General features: G+C 37.0%; 1 protein-coding gene across 2 annotated transcripts in view; it reads left to right on the top strand.

The window, feature by feature from the left end:
• The window catches only part of ABCD3 (ATP binding cassette subfamily D member 3), an 80191-nt gene extending 54708 nt beyond the window's left edge, over positions 1-25483 (top strand). For both annotated transcript variants that reach the window (XM_046013898.1, XM_046013908.1), the window contains 14 exons: positions 295-364; positions 4273-4342; positions 4432-4529; positions 4645-4736; positions 5854-5945; positions 6027-6102; positions 6230-6293; positions 11292-11369; positions 11476-11541; positions 11638-11727; positions 12166-12285; positions 19774-19878; positions 23037-23093; positions 25330-25483. In XM_046013898.1, the coding sequence (XP_045869854.1) occupies positions 295-364; positions 4273-4342; positions 4432-4529; positions 4645-4736; positions 5854-5945; positions 6027-6102; positions 6230-6293; positions 11292-11369; positions 11476-11541; positions 11638-11727; positions 12166-12285; positions 19774-19878; positions 23037-23093; positions 25330-25407 (1156 nt within the window). In that variant the 3' untranslated portion in view covers positions 25408-25483. The remainder of the gene's footprint in view (positions 1-294; positions 365-4272; positions 4343-4431; positions 4530-4644; positions 4737-5853; positions 5946-6026; positions 6103-6229; positions 6294-11291; positions 11370-11475; positions 11542-11637; positions 11728-12165; positions 12286-19773; positions 19879-23036; positions 23094-25329) is intronic.
• Positions 25484-26149: the final 666 nt, after the last annotated feature.

The following is a 26149-nucleotide window of genomic DNA, read 5'->3' as shown; positions in this document are numbered from 1 at the left end:
GGCTCCTGTTCAGTCTCTGATCCAGTTTAGGTGTGTATTTCTTGTGCCCTCTAATCAGTCAGGCAAGGAGTAGGCTCTCAAATACAGGACTGTGGCCAGACGCACCCACTAAGCTTACAGTCTTAAGTGTCTTTTATATTTATTTAATGTTCATATATATGTTATATATCTAAACATATAAATATATTTTTATTAATATTTAAATAAAATATGCAGTCATCAAATACTGTATTTCAATTATTTTTCAGGCACCAGTAATATCGAAATTAATTACCAAATTATTTTCTTTAATAGTGAAGAAATTGCCTTTTACAATGGGAATAAGAGAGAAAAGCAGACAATCCACTCAGTCTTCCGAAAGCTGGTAAGGTAGCATGCTTGAGACTCATGTATTTAGGGAAATATTTTTTTTTTTCTTGGCATTTGCTGGTGTATATCTGTATCAGTCTATATAGGTATATATATCTTTAATCTCTAATCTCTAAGATACTTATTTTTAAGTAACTATGAGTATTTTTATAAAAAATAAAAGAATAAAAACTATCATGTCAGTATATTAAGCCGCCCAGTTATAAAAATAAGTTGATTTTTTAAAATAAAAGTCAGTGTATTTTTAGAGGTTGCTTAGGAGTTTTATTTAGTGATAAAATCTTTTGTTTCTGTAGCATTCTTGAAGATACTATGATGGTTATGGTTATTATTTATAGTAGGGGTCAGCAAACGATTTCTATAAAAGACAAGATAGTACATATGTAGTTGAGACTTTTCAGACCTTATCGTCTGTATTGACACTCAAAAGTAGCCATATACTCTAACGGAAGCAAAGGCAAAAATGAACTATTGGGACTTCATCAAGATAAAAAGTTTTTGCACAGCAAAGGAAATAGTTAACAAAACCAAAAGACAGCTGACAGAATGGGAGAAGATATTTACAAATGACCTATCAGATAAAGGGCTAGTATTCAAAATCTATAAAGAACTTATCAAACTCAACATGGAAAGAACAAATAATCAAATCAAGAAATGGGAAGAAGACATGAACAGACGTTTCTGCAAAGAAGACATCCAGATGGCCAACAGACACATGAAAACGTGCTCCACATCACTCGGCATCAGGGAACTACAAATCAAAACCACAATGAGATACCACCTCACACCAGTCAGAATGGCTAAAATTAATAAGTCAGGAAACGACAGATGCTGGCGAGGATGCAGAGAAAGGGGAACCCTCCTACACTGTTGGTGGGAATGCAAGCTGGTGCAACCACTCTGGAAAACAGCATGGCGTTTCCTCAAAAAGTTGAAAATATAGCTACCCTACAACCCAGCAATCGCACTATTGGGTATTTACCCTAAAGATACAAATGTAGTGAAATGTAGTGATCCAAAGAGGCATGTGCACATGAATGTTTAATAGGAACAATATCCACAATAGCCAAACCATGGAAAGAGCCTAGATGTCCATCTACAGATGAATGGATAAAGAAGATGTGATGTGTGTATATATACATACACACAATGGAATACTATGTAGCCATCAAAAAATTGAAAATCTTGGGGCACCTGGGTGGCTCAGTGGGTTAAAGTCTCTGCTTTCGGCTCAGGTCATGATTCCAGGGTCCTGGGATCGAGCACTGCATTGGGCTCTCTGCTCAGCAGGGAGCCTGCTTCCTCCCTTCTCTCTCTCTGCCTGTCTCTCTGCCTACTTGTGATCTCTCTGTCAAATAAATAAATCTTAAAAAAAAAAAAATTGAAATCTTGCCCCTTGCAGCAACATGGATGGAACTAGAGGGTAGTATGCTAAGTGAAATAAGTCAGTCAGAGAAAGACAATTATCATATAATCTCCCTGATATGAGGAATTTGAGAAAGAAAACAGGATCATAGGGGAAGGGAGGAAAAAATGACACAAGATGAAACTAGAGAGGGACACAAACCTTAAGAGACTCTTAATCTCAGGAAACAAACTGAGGGTTGCTGGAGGGGAGGGGTGGGAGGAATGGGGAGATTGGGTGATGGACATTGAGGAGGATAAATGCTATGGTGAGTTCTGTAAATTGTGTAAGACTGATGAATCACAGACCTGTACCCCTGGAACAAATAATACATATATATCAATTTTTTAAAAAGGCATATACTCTTTGTAAATAAGTAGGTGTAGCTATGTTCCAGTAATACTTTTTTATAAAAATAAATGGCAGGCTGGATTTGGATTGTGGGCCAGTTTGTTGACCCTTAATTTAGAGTTAAAAACAATGTTTCTTATGAAAACTATACATTATATCAGTTTTTATTTTCTTGCCATTTGGAAAACTGGGAAAATTCAAGTAGTTTTATTACTTCATTTAAAAGATACTGAGTGCCATCTAGATGCCTGTGCTTATTCCAGGTGCTAGTAATAATAGTGGTGGACATAATGTACAAAATCCTGCCACCAAGGAGCTTACATTTTAGTGGAAGCTGGTGAAATTAAATCTATATTAAGATGACTTAAATAGAAATTTTAAATGATTTCAGGGTGCCTGGATGGCTCAGTTGGCTGAGTATCCAACTGTTGGTTTTGGCTCAGGTCGTGATCTCATAGGTTGTGGGACAGAGCAGCACATCGGGGCTCGTGTTCAAGAGGAAGTCTGCTTGAAGTTTCTCTCCCTCTGTCCCTTCCCACCTCACATATGCTCAAGTTCTCTCTGTCTCTCTCTCTCTAAAATAAATAAGTCAATCTTTTTAAAAAATGAATTATTTTAGACTTTGAATTTTTTGTGTTATTTAGATTTAATATGACTGAACTTTGATAGTGCTGAGAAAATGCATTTAAGGTAATTTTCCAGGGATCTGCTATTATATCAGCTCACTCTTTACATGGCTTACTTATTCTTATCCTTTAGATTTTAGCCCCAAAGTTAACTTACTGTGGCTTTGCTTTTCTCTGGTTAGTCTGTCTGAAATGGCTTTCTCCAGTTCCCAATTTAATGATCTGTTTCCTTAAAAGAAGGATTTATAATTATCTTATTTGTTTCCTAGTTTGTCTGTTTCATTAAAATGTATACTTCATGAACTCAGAGACCTTTTCTGTTTTGTCCATTGTATCTCCAGCATTGAGCACAGCATGTAACAAATGGCATTCACTGATTAATGTTTCAGTCATTGTGCTTTTGCAAAAGATAGGAAGAGGAAACCACCCTGTACTCAGAAAACTCACATTTTAGTGGGGGAGACAGTAAATAACAACTGACTATTTTATATGCTTTTGGGTAGTCATGAATTCTGTGATCAAAAATAAAATGGGATGAAATGGTACAGTGTGATGGAGTGGTTGCCTAGCTATTTTGGGTAGGATGACAAGAAGGTCTTTTCTTGAGGTGGTGACATTTTATCAGAAACCCACATGGAATGAGGGAGTTAGTCACAAAATAAAACTGTCTGGGACAGCAACAGTATTCCTGATGGAGAGAACAACAAGAGGAAAGCCTTAAGGCAGTTTGAGGAACCAGTAATTCTAGAGCTCAGTGAGAAGGAACATGGAAGCAGATGAAGTTTATGACAGAATCCAGTGCCAGATCATGCAGGGCCTTGAATAAGCTGATAGATGCAAAAGTTGAGAACACTGAAAAGGCAGAATATAAAACATTTTTAGACTTGTAATTTTGAGTGCTCGCTTCGGCAGCACATATACTAAAATTAGACTTGTAATTTTGAGGTAGAGTGTGCTCGATTAAAGCTGCAGACTAGGGCTGTACAGCCTTGATGACATTAGCACTTGCTTCAGATCTAGTGTAGTAAGATTCTTAAGGAAAACATAGACCAAATATCTGCAGCTAAAGCAAAGCACTGAGTGCCGATCTAGACTCTAGTGTTTTACCTAAATTAGCTCATCCTTCTGTGTTATTGTTGTTGTTTTGATTATTGACCATTTTTAATGCAAGTATGTATCTGATAATATTGTGAAGTATGTATCTGATAATATTGTGAATACAGTATTATATACAAATGATACCACATTAACATTTATATGTAATTTCCATTCTGTTTGCATAAAAGTGGTTTCATGAAGTATTTGGCATCTGCTCTGTGATAAGTATTGTACATGAAATGTGATGTACAGTATAATCAAATCAGACACTGTTTGTGGAATCAGTAAATTATACATTTTCAAAAAATTTTTCAGTAAGTATTTGTGGAATAAATAGCTCATGCAGTTCTTTTTATTTTCAGGGTAAATTCATTTTTTTATGTACACATATAATATATATTTTATTGTTTTGTTTTCTGCCAGGTGGAGCATCTCCATAATTTCATTTTGTTTCGGTTTTCTATGGGCTTCATTGATAGCATAGTTGCCAAATGTAAGTATGCTTTCAAAGAGATAGTGGAATGAAATTTATGGGGAAAGTGAAGTATTGTTAATGTTTAAATCTTAACGGTTTTGTTTCAGATCTTGCCACTGTTGTTGGTTACCTCGTTGTAAGTCGTCCTTTCCTAGATTTGTCTCATCCTCGACATCTCAAGAGTACACATTCAGAACTTCTAGAGGTAAAGTATTAGTAGTCATAGTCATAATAAATTGAAATTTAAATATAAAAACAAATAAAAGCTAGTTTTTAGTCTTAGAAATACAAGTGAAAACTAGTATTTATTTCTATTTAAGGATTACTACCAAAGTGGAAGAATGCTTTTGCGAATGTCTCAAGCTCTGGGTCGGATAGTTTTGGCTGGCCGTGAGATGACTAGATTGGCTGGGTAAGTAAGATTAGTAATACTAAGCAATTGCAGAAAATAAGTTTTAAGAATATATTATACTTAATGATTGTGCCCAGTTGAGGTTAAGATAAGGGGCAGTGGAAGCCCCATTTCTTACTCCTGCAAGCTGATTTTGATAGACAAATTAAGGAAGATTTTTCTTTGAGTTTTTCATGTTTCCTTAAGAGCTGTTTTGAGTCTTCAGCCAGGTTAATGTTTCTCAAGCTGTTTGCTCCATGGACAGTAGTATTTAGTAAGTTAGAAAATGTTAAGTCATGGCAGTCTTTTCTGAATTCATGGGAAATTAAGTTAATGAATAGAATTTTTGTATTTGAACTTTTTTGTCCTCCACTGTATTTTTTTTCCTCTTAGGTTTTTGAAACTGGCAACCTAGCAAAAGATAAAGATGAAGTTGATTTTAATGGGGAAAAAGTGAAAAGTCACCTTGTGGTATCTGTAGATGCAATTGCAAATATGGTCATTCTGTCTAGTAAAATTGTTCTTAGAGCATAATATGGATTTAAGTATTTCAGTATTTTAAACTCTATTATAAAGGGCTTTGGTATGGCATAAAAGAACACCATAATGTAAAAAGTACATCTAAAGAAATTGGATCATTTCAGATCCTTCCCAGACCTGTGACTCATCCACATATTTCTTCTTTATTCCTCCTCTTCTATGGCAATTTAAGTCTTCATGGCAAAATGGGGGAGATTGTTAACTACTATGAGGAGTCTCTCTTTCTTGAGAATGTAGATATTCTTCCTAGTTGTTAATAACTTTTCTTATGCCTTTATGGTTCATGGTAAATGGGGTGCTTCTTGTCCTTCAGGAGGTTTCTGCTTGGTTTTCACAGAAAATTTATCTTTTGCTTCTTTGATGCAGATTGCTTTCTCTTTGACCATCATGCTATTTTTATTTCCTCGATGTCTTGGCATGAGTGTTGATTTCTCTCTGTTGCTTCAGTGATTTCTATCTCATATTAAGAATACTTCACTTTTCTCCCATTTCGGAGTAGGAAAGAGAGGAATCTTTTTGCTAGGAATCTAGCAAAAATAATAGTAAAAGATATGATGGCCTTTGGAGTTTTCATTATGACTTTTTTTTTAAATTTCAGTTTTACTGCTCGGATTACAGAATTAATGCAAGTATTAAAGGATTTAAATCAAGGCAAATATGAGCGCACAATGGTCTCGCAACAGGAAAGGGGTAAATATGAATGCACTAGGTCCCATAGTTTAAGTTTTGGCTGATGTCCTGTGATGCTCTAATACTTATTTTCCACTTAAGGTATTGAAGAAGGAACACAAGTCATTCCCTTGATACCTGGTGCTGGAGAAATCATCAATGCTGATAACATTATAAAGTATGTATAGGAAAAGTTCTTTAGCACCATAAACATTTGTTAAACGATGTAGTGGCATTCTCTTTCAGCTATGTTTTCTTAATGTTTAATGTAAAATTGTAATTTTTTTTATCGACTTCTTCTGTAGATTTGATCATGTTCCTTTAGCAACGCCAAATGGAGATATCTTGATCCGAGACCTTAATTTTGAAGTAAGTTATTAAATGATTGTATATAAGCTTAGATTTAAAATGCGAAATGAAAAGCTAGTCTAATATTGTAAAATAACTGTAAAGTTTGACTTAGTCTCTGAATCCACAAAATTCTTTTAAAAAGTAAGTCTTTGAAATACTTAGAAATCTACTTTTCTTAGTTGTTATGACTTATAAAAAAACTTTTGCAAATAAAGCCTGTTTCAGAAAAGCCACAGAAGATATAGTTGATTGTAATCATGGGAAATGAATATTTAAACATTCAATATAATTTTAGTTTAAGTTAAAAAAAATTAGAGTTAGGAATTGCTTTGACTGTGCAGGAGGCTCTGTCCCTATACAAACCAAATATAGACTCTGCTGTCACTGGAAACAGTGGGAGAGCAACATAGTAGCACTGGGTAATATCTCATGCTCGGTGAAGAGTGATGCTAATTCAGTCTAGTCTCTTAATCAAATGGGACTATGGCAGACCCAATTAAAAAGAAAAAGAAAGAGGAGTATTTTTGTATATTTGTAAGACACTCCCAGACCCAAACCATTAGGATATATGTCTATTATGACTTTATGAGTAGTTCAGATCAGAAGATCTTGATGATTAGTAACAGATTCCTACCATGTAGGCTGTCTCTCAAGTCTAGAGCCCACTCGATACCACTTCTTTAGAATTACTCTGTCCAGTAGTTAAAAAGTTTCCAGGAACCTCAATAATACAGTGTTATTAAGAACTTCATTTCAGTGAAAATTACCCTTATCTTTTAGTCTTAATTTAACCTGGGGGGAATAAAAACATTTTTAAAAATCTTTACTGTAGAAAAACTATTGCTGGCTTACAGGACTGATATCGTAATTGGAAGTTTGTCCATCATTACCAAAAGTCATGGGGGTAAAGTTAATGCTGAATCTAAGATGTTTGAGCATTAAAGAGAATGCCTGTGGATATCTCTTAAGTCTAGTTATTATGTCTACAGATTATCATATATTTGGTTTTTGGGTTTCCTGGCATATTGCAACAAATAGTATGGAGAAGTATTGGCCACCAGTGAAAACCACAATGAACAGTTAGGAACAGAAGGCAGTGTATGTGGCTGACATTCCTTAAAGCATAGTAGTAGGGGATCATTTAATTAAAAGCTCTGAACTTTAAGAGCTCAGGATATCACTATTATAACAAAGTAAAATTATATGATCAGAAGTATTCACTACACTCAATTTTACAGGAAAAGGTAGTAAGTAGGTAATTGCTTAGGAAGAAGTCTGTCAGGAATATTCACTGCCTTCAGTTTCACAAGAAATTGAATTATCAGGAATACTCACAGTGTTCGGTTTTGTAGGAAAAGGTAATAGGTAACTGCATAGGAAGTCCATCAAAAAGATTCTTTAAAATAATTTCTCAGAAAAAGGGACAGTTCATTTTTCTGGAAAAATCATTCCATGTAGTTTATTTCTCTAACACTGATATGCATATAATGTATTTTATTATAAATCAGTTATGTGGTAGGCTAGTAATTCTCAACCTTTTTTAGAAGCTCATTTTTTTAAAAATAAGATTTATTTATTTGAGAACGAGAGAGAGCAAGAGACAGAGCTGGGGTGGGGCAGAGGGAGAGGGAGAAAGAGAATCCTGAAGCAGGCTCTGCAGTGAGTGTAGAGCCCAATAGCAGGCTGGATCTCATGACCCTGAGATCATGACCTGAGCTGAAATCAAGAGTCAGCCGCCCAACTGACGGAGTCACCCAGGTTCCCAGAAACTCATTCTTTTTTTTTTTTTTTAAGATTTTATTTATTTATTTGACAGACAGAGATCACAAGTAGGCAGAGAGGCAGGCAGAGAGTGAGAGGGAAGCAGGCTCCCTACCGAGCAGAGAGCCCAATGCGGGACTTGATCCCAGGACCCTGAGATCATGACCTGAGCCGAAGGCAGCGGCTTAAACCACTGAGCCACCCAGGCGCCCCCTCATTCTTTTTTTAATTGTGGTAAAATATCTGTAACATAAAGTTCACCCTTTCATCCGTTAAATTTTTTTTATTGTGGCAAAATGTATGCAACATAAAATGTGCTCTTTTAACCATTTTTAAGTACACAGTTCAGTGGCACTAAGTTCATTTATAGTGTTGTGCAATGGTCACCACTAACCATCCCAGGACTCTTTCATCATAACAAATAGAAACTCTATACCCATAAAAAAGTAACTCCTCAGGGTATCATGCTTAGTGAAATAAGTCAATCGGAGAAAGACAACTATCATATGATCTCTCTGATATGAGTACATGGAGATGCAACATGGGGGGTTAGGGGGATAGGAGAAGAATAAATGAAACAAGATGGGATTGGGAAGGAGACAAACCATAAGTGACTCTAAATCTCACAAAACAAACTGGGGGTTGCTGGGGGGAGGTGGGGTTGGGAGAGGGGGAGGGAGTTATGGACATTGGGGAGGGTATGTGCTATCGTGAGTGCTGTGAAGTGTGTAAACCTGACGATTCACAGACCTGTACCCCTGGGGATAAAAATACATTATATGTTTATTAAAAAAAAAAAGGATGAATACCCAACTTTTGTAGCAACATGGACGGGACTGGAAGAGATTATGCTGAGTGAAATAAGTCAAGCAAAGAGAGTCAAGTATCATATTGTTTCACTTATTTGTGGAGCATAACAAATGACATGGAGGACATTGGGAGATGGAGAGGAGAAGGAAGTTGAGGGAAATTGGAAGGGGAGGTGAACCATGAGAGACTATGGACTCTGAAAAACAACCTGAGGGTTCTGAAGGGTTGGGGGTGGGAGGTTGGGGGAACCAGGTGGTGGGTAATAGGGAGGGCACATATTGCATGGAGCACTGGGTGTTGTGCAAAAACAATGAATACTGTTACGCTGAATAAATAAATAAATAAATAAATAAATAAATAAGAAAAGGAGAAAAAAAAAAAGTAATTCCTCATCCCCCCTCCCCCAAGCTCCAGGTAATTACTATTCTACTTTATGGATATGACTGTTCTAGGGAATTCCTGTAAATGGAGTCACACAGTTGTTGTCCTCTTGTGTCTAGCTTACTTCACTTAGCATGATGATATCTTCAGGGTTCATCCGTGTTATAGCATATGTCAGAATTTCATTCATGGGGCGCCTGGGTGGCTCAGTGGGTTAAAGCCTCTGCCTTTGGCTCAGGTCAGGGTCAGGCCCTGCTCACCGGGGAGCCTGCTTCCTCCTGTCTCCCTGCCTGCCTCTCTGACCACTTGTGATCTCTGTCTATCAAATAAATAAGTAAAATCTTAAAAAAGAATTTCATTCATTTTCAAGGCTGAATACTCTTCTGTTGTATGTATAGACCACATTTTGTTTATCCATTCATCCTCCTCAGTTGCTTCCACCTTTGGCTATTGGGAATAATGCTGATGGCTCTGTGTTTCATCAAAGTAAAAGATAGTCCTTTCAGTGGCTCCCTGTGTCCTGTAAAATTTGCCTGCACTGCCCTTCCCCAGCCTCTTACTGTTCTGAGTTCTTTTCCTACTCCTCTTTCTTCCCTGTCAGTTTTCTCAGCCTCTTTTCTGTTTTTTGACCAGGACAGGTACATTTCTGTCTCACTGCCTTTGAACAAGCTTTTGGTAGGAGGGTTTGGGCCGGAGCAGTCTTCCTCTAGAAAACTCCTAATTCATGCCATTCAAAGTTGCCCAGTTACCACTTTTTTCTTTTTTCTTTCCTTTCCTCTTCTCTTCTGTTCTATTTTTAAGATTTTTATTTATTTATGACAGAGAGAAATAGGGAGAGAAGGAACACAAGCATGGGGGCGCTGGAGAGGGAGAAGCAGGCTCCCTGTCAGACAGGGAGCCCCATGCGCCTGCTGGATCTCAGGACTCCTGGGCCGCTGGGATCATGACCTGAGCTGAAGGCAGACCCCTAACGACTGAGCCACCCAGGTGCCCCCAGTTACCATTTTCAGTGAGACCTGGCCTGACCACCTTAAAAATGTAACCTCCCCTACCAACTCCCAAATTTCCTTACCTTGATATATTTTTTTCTCCATAGTACTTACTTTCCAATACACTATAATTTACTCATTTATTGTGTGTATTCTTTATTATATGTCTCTCCTACTAAAATGTAAGGTAGTAAGAGCAGGTTTTGTTTTGTTTTGTTTTGTTTTATTAGTGTAGCCTCATTACCTAGAGCAGAACCTGACTGTGAGCATTCAATAAATATTCACTGAGTTAAATAATAGGAATGTAGGGCCTCAAGAGTTAAGGAAAATTGTCAAAGCAGGTTCCACAACCAGAGTAACTCACATCTTTGTTGTCTTCTTTCCTGCTGTGATTCCCTGCTGTGTGATATTGTGAGCTGGAATTGTAACCCAGATTTTTGATTCTTCACAGGATTTATTAAATACTTACATGAGACTGTAAGCTCAGAACTTAATCACTCTTGATCACATTTTCTCATTTAACTTTACATTGTTGCAGAGCGATTTGGTAGCACTGGTAAATATTTATAATATATGTAGACTTCTAAGAACCTGATTCATAGAAACATTTCTCACTAATACATAAATTCGCTCACTGGTTCTGGTTCATTGCAGTATTATCTAAAAGAGCAAAGCAAAATACAAATGACCTAAACAATTAACAAAAAGGAAGTTTTTAAAAATTAGGGTACATTCTTAGAATGGAATACACTGTAGGCATTAAAAAAATAGAATGGGGAAATCTGAATATACTGACTTGGAAGAATATTTGTGATATATTGTTAAATAGTAACATGTAGAACATATATCGTATGATTCCATTTTTTAAAAACAAGACCATATACACACATACTTGTTTTTGAGAATCTTCAAAATTTATAAGCTGTTGTTCTGTATTCTGATTAAGTTGATTTTGTTCAGTGATCACATTTATAGCTAAAAAGAAAGCTTAGCATTAGCAAAGAACAATTTGACTGTAAGGAAATGTTCACTGAGTATATATTCACTATTAATTCATAGACTGATTTTCTTTCAGGTTCGATCTGGGGCCAATGTTTTAATTTGTGGTCCAAATGGCTGTGGGAAGAGTTCACTTTTCCGTGTTCTTGGTGAAGTAAGTACAAGTTGGCCTCAAGATTTTGTGGTCTTGTTTTGCCATACAATCTATCACATTGTGAAATTTACAACTGCTCTTCTCCCCACTCCTTTTCCTTTTATAGTTATGGCCTCTTTTTGGAGGACGTCTAACTAAACCTGAGAGAGGAAAGTTGTTTTATGTTCCTCAGGTAAGACCTTGTTTGAGTTATTTTGTAATCTTTGATGTAAAGATCTTTTATTTTTTAAAAGGTCACTTAAAATGATTTTTGCTCTGTCACTATCAGAGACCTTATATGACCCTTGGAACACTTCGAGACCAAGTGATATATCCAGATGGAAGAGAAGATCAGAGAAAGAAGGGGATATCTGATCTAGTAAGAAAATGTTTATGTCCTAAATCTACTGGAAATACTCCATTACAGATTCTTTATCTTAATCAGATTAGTTAAGTATTTTAACTGCCAGGTAGTTTACCCTATCCTGTAAAACCTTCTAAAATGTTGTCATTACTTATAACTTTCCAAGTGGAGGTAAGATGTTAACTACTCTACTTAAATAAGCCTTAGTGAGTATTTAACCTTGTCTCTCATCCTTTAATTACAGTAGTGTTATTTTATTTAAACTACTAGATACGTTTTGTCAGAATTAGTATAGATAGGAAGTGAGGGTTCAGGGCTATCTTTGTGTCATATTCTTTTGTGAAGTGATACTGGCAATAGAATTATAGTGATTGTAGTTTAAACAATAAAAGCAAGATAGAGAATGTTGGCTCACATTATGTTTGATTTCATCTTTAATCATTGTGCTAAAAGGTACTAAAGGAATACTTAGATAATGTCCAGTTGGGTCATATCCTTGAACGTGAAGGAGGCTGGGACAGTGTTCAGGATTGGATGGATGTCCTCAGTGGTGGAGAAAAACAAAGAATGGCAGTAAGTATACTCTGAACACATTGCATGACAGTGTTACTGGTTGCATAAAGTCACTTTTAGAGTCCAGTATTTTGATTATTTTTACTAATTGATTAATTTAAAATTATTATTTTAGTCTTTTCATTTAGCAATTGTTATAGTACAGATTAGTTTAAATGATAATAGAAGTGCTTGAAAATGTATACCTTGCATGTGCATTTAGAATTCTTAAAAATTCATAAGTTTTCCAATTATATACTATTAATCCATTGAGGATTAATTGAAGTGGGGGAACCTTTTAGCATATTGATCCTGGGTAATATGGTAGTCCAAGATGTCTTAATATCTTTTCCCTACTGACCCCTCACTTAAGCTGTCTCTCTGAAGTTTCTGAAGGTGTTAGAGATGATCCACTCTGTGTTCCCACTTTATTCAGCTCCTGCCCTCCCCTCTACTGTTATGCCATTATATCTATCCTGGTTTCAGGGCTCAGTGTCTACGACCCAGAGTTATTTAGAACTTTTACATTTTCCCTAATAGAAGCATCTGAAAAGAGCTGTTTTAGTTTTATGATTGTCTCAACTTATTCCTGGTCAAACATGACTGCAAAACACTGCCTTTTAAGAGTGATACCTTGAATACTCGGTTAAGAGGGTTAACTTTTAAAGAGTAATTCTCTGACTATGCATACCATAGTTTGAGCAGCGGCAGAGGAATTTTTTTTTTCCCTGAGTGTTAATCTTGTGGGAATTAGAGAAAACTGTAACCAACGAAAAACAGCAAAAGAAGTGGCTTATTGCCGAATTGCTTACTCATTATCTTTAAATTATACCCTCCCTTTTTTTTTGCCTCTTATTCCCTGATAGTGCCTGTTATTTTTCCCAGAACATACCCATTCTGTATGAACTTCATGTCGGCCTGTTCTTGTGATTTTGTCTGGCTAGTGCTGGAACATGAGATTAATCTATAGAGTGAAGAATGAATCATAAATAAAAGAAAAGAGATGTCAGCCATACTCAAAGTGAAAATTGGATGGCAGGAGTGAGAATTTGAAGTGATTGAGGTTTCTGCACTCAATTAGAAGATGACTGTAGAAATAACTGCAAGTCCTGAGAACAAATTTAAGTTCCTGGTACTATGACTTCAAAGACTATGGAAGGATAGGTCAGGATTCACAAAGCCACACAGTATAAATGCAGAGAAAGAAAAATAAATGTGCTTAACTAAGGAATCCTGTGGATGGGGGTATAAGTGTACAGAGGGGATAGATTTTATTTGAAGACAAGAAATTCAAGGCCTGGAGGAATGAGGGGATATCTTGGGGGAGAGGGAAGGAGTGGAAGGAGGAGCCTTGTAAAGCCAGATGAACCGTGATAGAGTTGGTTGGGAAAAGAAGCTCACCCGTGACACTGCTGCATGACCAAGTCGCTGGCACGGATGTTCTGTATAGACCAATATTTGGAGAACTGGTTGGGAAATTTAAAAGAGAGCTTATTGTTTTGCTACCTTCAGAAGTTTTGTGGGGAGACAGGGAAGGCTAATACAACAAATGTCGAGGCTGGTGAAATTGGGCGAAGTTTGTGTATGGTCATTTTAATGCTCTTACAGTTTTTGGTTAGGCTTGAAAATTCACAGAGTAAAAAGTGAGGGAAGTGAGGACGTACTTTTTATAAATTATAAAAATTAATTTATAAATTATTTTTAATATAATTTATTTAATTTAATATAATTATATAAAAATTTAATATAATTTAATTTTTAATTAATTAAAAATTGATTTATAAATTATAAAAATTATACATTTTTAGGAAAAATGGACTTGAAAGGTCTAACGACACAAAACAGTGAATATATAAGAGTGGAGGTTGGTTGGTGTAAACAGATGAAACAAGGGAACTTTTGGGTAAGGAAAGTCAGATTTGAATTGGAGGGAATGGAATAATACTACTGAATAAAAGGGAGGTCTGGTGAACACATTTCTAAAATTCCTTGAGGAAAGTGAGTAAATGAAAGGAAATAAGATCAGTATTCCATAATTTTAGTGAAAAACTTAATCATGGTATAATTTCCCCAGAGTTCACTCCCAGCTGGGGGGTCTACTCTTTGCAAGGCTCTGAGATAGGTGTCTGCCCTTAATAATCTAGGTAGGAGATCCAGGTATTCTCAACTAACTGTAACACAAGGCAGTTTTCACTTATAGCTATAATAAAAGTACACTGGAATAATGATGAGGGAAGCATTGGTTTTGAATGGCAGACTCTATGTAATTCTCCCAACAGCCCTGTGAATTAAGGTACAGTCAAGGGAAGGACTTGTAGGGCCTAAGCAGCCTCCTAATGCCATGTGGCTACTGAGTGGCAGAATGGAGATTCAAGTGCAGGTGGGTGTGATGTCAGACTTCTTGCTCCTGAGTAGTACATTATATAGCCTCTGATGTGCCGGTGGACTGTCTGTCCAGTTCTCTTCTCTCAGTGCCCCTCAGAGTCTCAAGTAACATTTTTCTTACCTCATTGCGCCCCTTTGGGCCCAGCTATTACCAGCCAGGGTTGCTCTACCCAATATCGTAAGTCGTGATATCTTATTTCTCTGACTGATAATTCTCTTTCCCACTCCACTCTATTTGTCCTTCCTATTTAGTAGTGGTCTTTTTTTATTATGAATTAGGAAAAATTATGTAAGGTAAAGTTGGAGTATTTATGAAAGTATAAATAAGGGCCAAAACCAGGGTACCTGGGTGTTTCAGTTGGTTAAGCAGCTGCCTTCGGCTCAGGTCATGATCCCAGGGTCCTGGAATCAAGCCCTGCATCGGGCTCCCTGCTCAGTGGAGAGCCTGCTTCCTCCGCCTCTTCCTCTGCCTGCCGCTCTGCCTACTTGTGCTATCTCTCTCAAATAAATAAATAAATAAGTCTTTAATTAAAAAAAAAGAAGGGTCAAAACCCCTTACTAGGGATAGCACTCTCATAAAATTGTTAGTGTTTTTTAAAACCAATTTTGTAATTAATTATTTTTCTTTTAGAAATTGGCAACTGTCTCCCTTCTTCAGACTTACAGATATCTTGAATATTGACCCCTCCCTTTTCTTATGATTACTCAGTCCCCTTCTGACTCTGCCTCCTTTCCTGTCCAGTACAGACTTAATAACCTGGCACATAGGAGGTAGTCAGGAAGTATTTCGTAAAGGAATGAACAAATGTTCCTTTTCCCTTAACTTCCTTTCCTGCTTTTTGTTTCCTCATATTACCTTAGCTGCAGCCCAAGAACATTTCTTTGCCTCAGTGTTTCTGTATATAGGCCTCTGAGCGCAGCTGAAAGATCAGAATTTGTTTGGTGCCACCACACTTTCATGTTCCCTGGTGATCATCTTCCTTTTGCCCCCTCTCTCATTTTTCATGATAATCACTTAAAAACTACCAGTCTCAGGCTTTCTACCCCATATCCTACTCCCAGCAGAACAACTCACTTACTACTTTAAAAAGCTGGTATTATGTCAGTTACTGACAGCTCATTTTTATTGAGTGTGTAATAGATAGGTGGTAGGCTAAGTCCTTTATATTGAATTCTTGTCAGTCCTTTGAGGCAGGAACTGTTGAGTGTCCCCTTGTACAGAGGAAATTGAACTGTAGCACCATGAAGTAGGCTGCCAAGCAAGGATCGCTAGTACAGGTTACCGTGTGGGGTGGGGGCGGGGGCTGGCCAAGCTCAGGTGGTAGTACCACTGCAAAGTTCACGTGCTTGCTCACCTTACAGTCTTTTTTTTTTTTTACCACATAATTTCTTTTTTTAAAATTTTTTATTTCTTATTTTTTAATAAACATATAATGTATTTTTTTATTTGTTTATTTGTTTATTTATAGCATAACAGTGTTCATTGTTTTGGGATCACACCCAGTGCTCCATGCAGTACGTGCCCTCCCTATTACCCACCACCTGGTTCCTCAACCTCCCACCCCCACCCCCGCCCCTTCAAAACCCTCTCGTTGTTTTTCAGAGTCCATAGTCTCTCATGGTTCATCTCCCCTTCCAGTTTCCCTCAACTCCCTCTCCTCTCCATCTCCCCATGTCCTCCATGTTATTTGTTATGCTCCACAAATAAGTGAGACCATATGATACTTGACTCTCTCTGCTTGACTTATTTCGCTCAGCATAATTTCTTCCAGTCCCGTCCATGTTGCTACAAAAGTTGGGTATTCATCCTTTCTGATGGAGGCATAATACTCCATTGTGTATATGGACCACATCTTCCTTATCCATTCGTCCGTTGAAGGGCATCTTGGTTCTTTCCACAGTTTGGCGACCGTAGCCATTGCTGCAATAAACATTGGGGTACAGATGGCCCTTCTTTTCACTACATTTGTATCTTTGGGGTAAATACCCAGCAGTGCAATTGCAGGGTCATAGGGAAGCTCTATTCTTAATTTCTTCAGGAATCTCCACACTGTTCTCCAAAGTGGCTGCACTAACTTGCATTCCCACCAACAGTGTAAGAGGGTTCCCCTTTCTCCACATCCTCTCCAACACACGATGTTTCCTGTCTTGCTAATTTTGGCCATTCGAACTGGTGTCAGGTGGTATCTCAATGTGGCTTTAATTTGAATCTCCCTGATGGCTAGTGATGATGAACAGATAATCATATCGAAAAATGGGCAGAAGATATGAACAGACACTTCTCCAACGAAGACATACAAATGGCTATCAGACACATGAAAAAATATTCATCATCACTAGCCATCAGGGAGATTCAAATTAAAACAACATTGAGATACCTTACAGTCTTCTTGTACTGTGGTAGCGAGGACTGACAGCATGGTGGGAGAGAGACACCTGAGAAAATTGCCATGCAGTATGCCAAATGTGGTGATGAAGGTACAGAGTTCCATGGGAACATGGCGGGGGGGGGGGGGCATTTGTGGCCTGCCTTCAGATAATCAGTCCTCTTAATGAAGTTCACACTGGACTGTCCTGACCTCCCTGCTTCTGTACATGGAGGGTATGTCATCCTTCTTCTTGAGAAAGGCTAAATGTCTCCATGTTTTTGGACCTTCTCTCCTCTGACTGTATCATACTCTTTCCTTCAGTTATGCGTGTGTGCAGATACACACACCATATATTTAATCTCTTCTGGTTTTTCTCTTTCAGAAAGACATTTTCAGATCTCCCTGATGTAAAAAGCAAACTCTGGGGGCGCCTGGGTGGCTCAGTGGGTTAAGCTGCTGCCTTCGGCTCAGGTCATGATCTCAGGGTCCTGGGATCGAGTCCCGCATCGGGCTCTCTGCTCAGCAGCGAGCCTGCTTCCCTCTCTCTCTCTCTCTGCCTGCCTCTCTGTCTACTTGTGATCTCTCTCTGTCAAATAAATAAATAAAATCTTTAAAAAAAAAAAAAAAAGCAAACTCTGCCTTAACCAATCCTCTGTAGTCTATACCTTTCATTCTCTGCACAGCTGAACTTCTAGTAGTCTGTACTTGCTGCTTCCCCTTTCTTACCTCATCAGATAGAGAGTACTGCTTATGTTTTAGTCATTAATTTATCAAATATCTACATGTTTCCTTCATGCAAGTGTTGGGTGTACAGTAGTGGTTAAAATAGAGTTTCTACTTAAATGAATATAATAGTCTAGAAGAGTGGACAAAGAGAGAAAATACAGTTCACAGCATACGAAGGGCTGCAGAGAAGTTGCAGGAGGGACCCACTTGGATTGAGGGGGAGGGCTCAGGGTAGTTTTGTTTTTTTTTTTTTAAAGATTTTATTTATTTATTTGACAGAGAGAAATCACAAGAGAGGCAGGCAGAGAGAGAGGGAGGGAAGCACGCTCTCCGCTGAGCAGAGAGCCCGATGCGGGACTCGATCCCAGGATCGGGCTCAGGGTAGTTTTGAGGAGAAATTTCAAAGATGTAAAAAGCAGACAAAAGCAAAGTGTTTGAGACAAAAGGAAACTGACATGTACTAAACCTCTCTGGCTTAAGACCCCTTGTGTTCTGGTAGTTGAGAAGAGGCAATTTTGGCCAGAATGTTGAGGTTAGAAAACAAGAAGGAATCTGATTCTGCAGGGACGCCCCAGTAAGAAGTGGATTTTGTTCAAAGTGAAGTGGGAAGTTGAAGAGAAGAGTGACATTTCTGAAAAATCCTTTCTGATTATAGGGAGAATGGATTGGAAGGGAGTGAAAGAGGAAGTAGGCTATAAGCAGGAGATGGTTGTGTTCTGGGCTGAGGGCATGATTGTGGAGAAGGGAGAAAGTGAGTGGACTACAAACTCTGAAGGACTTACTCGAATGGACTAAAAAAATGAGGGTGGGGGTGTGAAAGGGAGGAAAAGAAGCGAGGACTCATGGCCTTCCAGCTTGAGCAGCTGTTTGATAGTGTTATTTTCTGAAATGTTTAAGGTGCAGTGGGGTGGATGGATGGATTTTAAGGGGAAAATTTGGAAAATTTGATGGAAATATCAAATAGGAATTTTTTATTTAGCAGTCTAGAAATTTGAAGAACAGAAGGTACAAGAGATAGGTATAGAGGGTTCACAGATGGAAATAATATTTGGAATCATGGGAATCAATGAGATCATTCAGGGAGAGACAATATAGGATAAAGAGCAGAGGACTTACAAATTTGCCCTGAGGAACCCCAAAATTTAATGGTCAAGTGAAGAAGAAAAGGCTGGTAAAGAAACTGAGGAAGCAGCTTAAAAAGTGAGAAGAAATGTTAAGACTATGTTTCACTGTCACTTTCTCATGAAGGAGGAAGTGGTCATCTGAATTGCATGTAGCAGAAAAGATAAACTGGGTAAGAATATAAAAGTGTCCATTGTGGTCTTGGCACATGGTGATCGTTGCTAGGGGCAGATGACCAGTTGGAATATCTGTTAGGCAAAGGATCAGAGTAAATAATTCCCCGAAAATAAAATACATATGGAAAATAAATGAGAAAGTGTTCAGCATTTTTGCTCATAGAAGGAATGGAAGCTATTACATTCTTGGTGTTAATTTTTACTAATAAAATTAGCAGACCCTTAAAAATGAGCACATCTAGTATTAACCTCAGGGACATAAAACGGGTGCACTCAAAAATTATTGGTGTAAATGTTATTGGCAGCTTAATATTAATTGATGTTACTTAAGCAATAAAATGTTCAGAAATAAATACATTTTTGCATTTAAGCCATCTGGAGTCTGAATTCTAAGATTTGGTTAAAATATGTACCCTCTAATCTTGTTTAGAGAACATTCTCTAATAGTTTAAAATTCAACTTCATTTCACATCAGTCTTAAATGTTTTGGATTAACTCTTAACAGTAAATTTCCTATGTGTTACATTTTCCCCTTTGTTTGAGATGATAGTAAAGACACGTAGGTTTTGTTTCTTTTAAATATATTTCTCTTTTGGGGAAGTAGGTCTTTTGAGGTAAAATAATTTTCATTCTTGCTTTCCAAGACTCAGTGTATATTTAATTTAAGGTAAATCTATTTTAGCTTATTAATTTCTGCATGTGATTATAAAATATTTCCTTTTATGCTTCAGATGGCAAGATTATTTTATCATAAACCCCAGTTTGCCATTTTGGATGAATGCACAAGTGCAGTTAGCGTGGACGTGGAAGGTTACATTTACAGTCATTGTCGAAAGGTAAGCGTTTCAGGTTCTTAGTTTGAGGGTCCCTGTCATTCTTGGTTTACTGTGTATCCAACCAAATGTCTATCAAAGAGATTTCAAAATGACTATCAAAGGGTGTTCTATCTGCTTTAATAAAGATTTCAAATGATAATGATATGAGTTAAAAAATTATAAATGAATTTTGTATATAATTCTCTTCAGCTGTATCTTAGATTTGAAACAAATACTGTATTTAAATTTACTTCTCTTTTACCTCATTCCCTGTACTCAGAGTTAATAAACTGAGATATTCTTAATGTGTTCCATTAAGAATGAAATCTAAATATCTTTTTTTTTTAATCAGGAAAACTTGACAGAAGTCATTTGGTAGTTTCAGTTTGTCCTTTTTTTCCCCCTCCTCTGGCCTGGGCAACATTTTACCAGAGTCTCTTGTGGTAACCTTTTCTGAGTCTGTGTATTGATACCATTCTTTAACTCTTTGGTAGTTCTGTGGTGGTTGTCATAGTCTTGTTGGATTTGGAGAATAAGAGCAGTATATCCTAACTTTTTACAGTGTTAGGTGAGTAAAAGAAGTACAGGAGTCTTTTAACAATTTGTAAGTGTTATTGGGGGTTTACAGTAAATATAAAAGGTCATGTTGCATATTTATAGTATGAATTCATATTGTTAAGAGTATGGTCTTGGATCAGCATCTCCTGGGAGCTTGTTAGAATGCCGCCTCTCTGGCCCTACCAAATTAGAGTCCACATTTTAACCAAATTCCCAGAGTATTCAAATGCACATTATAGTTTGAGAAGCATTGGTACAATGATGAAAGAATGAATTTGCTACATGAATCTTTGTAGGAAGATTTTTCTGTACTGATTTTATTTCTTTAATGGTTTGTTTTCTATTCTTGAATCAGTTATGTTCATTTATAATATTTTTATGTATCTGTTCCTATAAACTTTCAGATTTATAGGTATTGGAGGTGTAGTCTCTATTTGATCAGTGATTTAGAGGCTCTTTGGTGGTAGTCTTGACTCTGTGGTGTCCCCTTATGTTTAGTTATAGGCTATATGTCCCCACAAAAGATGCAATTTTCCAATAAGAGTGTAGATTTTATTTAAAAGAAAATTCTTACGGGGTCCCCAGTTTCTAGTTTTAATTATATTCCTGTAATAACAGTTAAAATGAGATATGAACTCCTTGAACTTAGAGCTCATTTACAGCCACAAAACAAATAAAAATTTACAAATTAAGTACAGACAAAAACAGTTTCAAGATGGTAACATTAAAGAGACCTCTGATACTGTTTTGCTGAAACTAAACCACCAGTTTGGGATTTAATTATGGAAAGATACAGTCTGAGGTCCAGATCTTATATTTTGAATTTTTGCTTATGTATCTTATTTAAGTAATTCAATCAGAAAGAATGCTTTCATTAAGCTGAAAGCTGATCCAATTATTGTAGAATCATAAAAAATAGTATCTGAAGTGAGCTTTCAAAAATCAAGTAAGTGTACCATTGAAATGTTTTACTAATAACTTATTTTGTCATGCAGTTTGTATGACAATTTGAAAACTTTTCCACATGGCATCCAAAGTTATGGCAAATTAAAAGTGTTAAGTGCTATCACTTTATTTATTTATTTATAGAGAGAGAGTGGGGAATGGAGAGACAGAGGGAGAGAGAATCTTAAGCAGGCTCCACACCCAACACAGAGCCCAACTTGGGGCTCCATCTCATAACCCTGAAGTAATGACCTGAGCCGAAATCAAGAGTCAGACACTTTACTGACTGAGCCACCCAGGCACCCCAAGTGCTCTCACTTGAAGTAATCACTATGTACCAGCAAAGTAGAAACACAGACTTGGGCACTTAAATCTCATGGTAGAAATGATCCAGAATATGCTTAGGCTAATTTTTAAAAATTTATCAAAATTAAAATAAAATTAGAACTCATGTTGGAATTATCTGGATACTCAAGCATTTATCTCTGTCCGCCTGAAGAGATCCATTTTAAGTAACTACGATCTAGAGCAGAGTTTCTCAGTTTCAGCTCTGTTGACATTTTGGATCAGCTAATCCTCAGTTGTGAGGAGCTGTCCTTTGCTTTATAGGATATTTGATAGCATATCTGACTTCTGTTCATTAGATGCTAGTAGCACTCTCAATTGTGGCAATCAAAAATGTCTCCAGACATTGCCAAGTGTCCCCTGATGGATAAAACTCCTCCTCCCTCCCCCAAGTTTAGAACCACTGATCCAGAGCATCTGCAGTTATATTGATTGGTGGGTTGTTGTTGTTGTTGTTTTAATCTTTATTAGAAATCTCTGAATCTTTATTTAGAGTTTAAAAACCAGAAGGTTTTGGGGCACCTGGATGGCTCATTTGGTTAGATATCTGCCTTTAGCTCAGGTCATGATCCCAGGGTCCCAGGGTTGAGCCCCATGTCAGGCTCCCTGATTCATGGGGAGTCTGCTTCTCCCTCTGCCCCTCCTTCTTCTCATGCTCTCTTTTTCAAATAAATAAATAAAATTAAAAAAAAAATAAGGTCTCAAAACTAAAAGATTTTTCATTACTTTGTAGCATGCTTAATTGGGTAGCCAAACCTTGCCTAAACTAACAGAAGATATTTAAACTCTTAACTTGTCTCAGTGTCGGTGTTATTACGTTGCCACAGAAACATTCAATTTTATGCCCCAGAATTTTGCCCCAGACACAATCCAAAACGGGTTCAAATAAAGCAGTGTGACCCTGTATTTGAAAAACAGATTGACTGTAGACAGTACTATGTCAATTTAATTTTCCTGACTTTGACCTCTTGCTATTTTTACTATTCTTGTACTCTTTCCATATATTTTTCACAATAAAATAGAATCTGGGTCAGGATGTATATTTTCTGCCCCAAACAAAATAGTACATTTAATGCCAGTACCTGTTAGGTTTTTTTTTTTTTTTTTTTTTTTTAAGAATTTATTGATACTTGTGTGTTTTTATTATGTGGTTGATGGTCTGTACTTTGCATTACCTTGAACATCGGCATCATTTGTTATTTTTTCTCTTTTACATTGCTTTTTAATTATAGCTTCTGAAAACAGTCATTTTAATAGTTTAAATATGTAGATGAGTTTAATTTGTGATTCTGTATTACTGATAAATATCTAAATCATTTTCTTTGTATTAGGTTGGCATCACCCTCTTCACTGTGTCACATAGAAAGTCTCTTTGGAAACACCATGAGGTTTGTATTTCTTATATTGAATGGTATAGTGGAATTTTATCTCATTTAAATTCTTGAATTCAGGTGATTATGGTTTTAGATTTCCTGGTGTATGTTCTTTTACAAACATATACCTTGAAGGACAAAACGTGATTCTAAGTTTTCCTTAAATATTGTAGTTATCAGTTTTGAAAGCTCTAATACATATTTAATAAGCCCTAGTTGATTGGAGAGAGAGTACAGAACCAGTTAGTGGTTCTCCATTTTTAGAAATTTTAGAAATGACTATTGTATAATAACTAACTAAAATTTACACAACCATATCACAGCTATGGCTAAGTGAAGTTTTTCTCACCACTCAGTATTGACAGAAGGAAGGAGTCTTAGGAAGGATTAGATGGCAGAAAGTTTAAGGACATTTTTAGTGAGATCATGGCTGTACGGGGAAACTGAATAATGTTAGCTGTGTTTATCATTGGACTGTAATAAAACAGAATCATTAAGTAGTCACTACAATTTACATAGCCATTACAGTGAGGTTTGCACTGGTACAGATCCCTTATGTATCCTGGTGTTCTAACAGTGCTGTTCTCAGTATGGCAGTTCTTTTCAGCTCTTCAAGATCTTCATGACCAAACCCCAAACTAAACCCTGTTAACTCAACTCTTCCCTTCTCTTCCCTCTCCTCCCTTTCCCTTCCCCTCTCACTTTCTCTTTCTTCCTTCCTAAATGATAAAGACATTCTAGGTAAAAGAAAGGGTTTGAGAAAAATTAGAACAAAGGTACAGGGTATCTTGGTCCATAAAATACATACCTGATGGAGCAACTTTTTCCGCAAGTACTGAGCTGAATGTCCTTGGGGGATACAGAGTACTGTCTTTACCTTCAACAACCCTATGGTTAAGATGATAACCATAGTGTACAGATGATAAAATGAAGAGTATGGGATTTGAACTCAGAAAACCTGGGTTCAAGCATGACTGTGCTGGCATCCGTTGCTTCCTTCATATAATAAAGTTATTGACCCTTGCCTTCCTGTCTCTCAGATTACTATGAACATCGAAGAGGTAGCCTCTGTGAAAGTATTTAGTAAAAATAATGGAATTCTGTATAGCTGTGTGACTTTTAAAGATACTTTTTAATTCTTATAATTTGTCCATTAATTCTTATAATTTGTCCATTTTTTCAGAATGAAATGAGAAATTAAATAGCTAATAATCAAAGCAGTTTAAAAAGTATCCAAGCCTTGGTGTTTTCTCAGGAGCTCATAAATATCATAGCCACAGGGCTGTGAGAGTGTTTGGATTTGACCTCCCCTCTTCTTCTGGTGGGAGAGACAAGTGCAGAGTACCAAGCAGAGATTGTGTGAAGGAGGGATGACATAGACTGCAATGTCAGAGGCCAGAATAGATAGAAGATGGGAAAACACGTCTTTCTGTAAATAAAAAGCTGCTAAATAAAACAGAAGCCTTTCTAGCTGTTGTCCTAAGTGTCTTCATAGGATGGGATATACAGGCATACTGTATAGCTCTTTTACTCCTCTACTAAGACCACAAACAAATAAAAAGCCTTAAGTTAGAGTTCCGAACTGATCCAGGAAACCAGATAAAGGAAGTATTCAAGAATTCCCCGTTGATTAGGCTTATCCTTAGTGCAGTTCAGCCTGTGGTACATTGGATTGGATGTGGAGTTATGGAAGCATTCTGATAGGTAGGATACCTATTTGTTTCCTTCAAAATAATGAGGAATTTTGGTATTTTAGTTCTTATAAAGGAAAGTTCTCTGTCCACTCCAAGCAGAATTACATTGTTGCTGTATTAAAGAGAGTGGACCTCTTCATTCAGTCTTACCTTTCTGGGTATAAAACTTCTGAAGGTATTAGTGGCTTAAAATAATTTCCATTTACTTATTTGTGAAGCATAACAAATGACACGGAGGACATTGGGAGATGGAGAGGAGAAGGAAGTTGAGGGAAATTGGAAGGGGAGGCGAACCATAAGAGACTATGGACTCTGAAAAACAACCTGAGGGTTTTGAAGGGGCAGGGTGGGAGGTTGGGGGAACCAGGTGGTGGGTAATAGGGAGGGCACGTATTGCGTGGAGCACTGGGTGTTGTGCAAAAACAATGAATACTGTTATGCTGAAAAAATAAATAAAAATAATTTCCATTTTCTTATATTATAACCTCTGCATAAATTCCTGACAAAAATGAAATTATCTTAGTCATTGATTTTTTCCCCCCACTTCTTTCCCGTAGTACTACCTGCATATGGATGGCAGAGGCAATTATGAATTTAAACAGATAACAGAAGATACGGTTGAGTTTGGCTCTTAGAATCTGGAGAGCTGTTCTGCTTCAATGAAATCATTACAGAACACACTTAGAAATACACAGTATGTTGTAAAATAAAGTTGAGCTTGGGTTTTTTTTTTTAAACAAAACAACAAATAATTAGATATGAAATAATTGAGAGCAAGTTGTTAAACCATTTAATATTATATAGGATCTTGCTAATTGTGTATATGTTGGTTTAATTATTAATATGTACTAAGAATGTCCTTATTCTTGTGGTTAAAAACCTGCCTAAATTAAATTGGGCTTAAATCAGTGTAACCTGATTCATCCTGGGATGTAAACCATTTGAAGTCAGCTAATTTGACTTTTATGGCTCTATCTTTTCCTTCAATGAAGAACCCTATTGAAAACTGGGGTCATCATTTATCCTGTTCTTACAAGATAGTCTTGAGTTTCATTTTCTTGTGCTCCATGATTGTAGGAAACAAATCATAGTATTTTATCAAAACATATAACCCAAATGCATAATAGCATTTATCGCACAGTGGCAGATTGCTTTAGCTGCCACCATTATACTCATTCCTTGTATAGATCTTGGGGTACATTTGACTCCAGGAAAGCCATTTGAAATTTCTTTGGCTAAATAATAAGCGTGCCCCCTCAGTCTGCAGTATTGAGTTGTTCTGAGGGTTCTTTGTGGGAATATAACGGAAGTTTATGTGCAGTCTTGCTTACGAGGGGTGGTTACCATGTTTCACACCTAATCTTCCCAATGTTTGGG

The sequence above is a fragment of the Meles meles genome, chromosome 1, assembly GCF_922984935.1.
Source record: "Meles meles chromosome 1, mMelMel3.1 paternal haplotype, whole genome shotgun sequence".
In the NCBI taxonomy this organism is placed as follows: domain Eukaryota; kingdom Metazoa; phylum Chordata; class Mammalia; order Carnivora; family Mustelidae; genus Meles; species Meles meles.
Note: the sequence above shows the minus strand (reverse complement) of the source record. Positions and strands in the feature narration are given on the sequence as shown.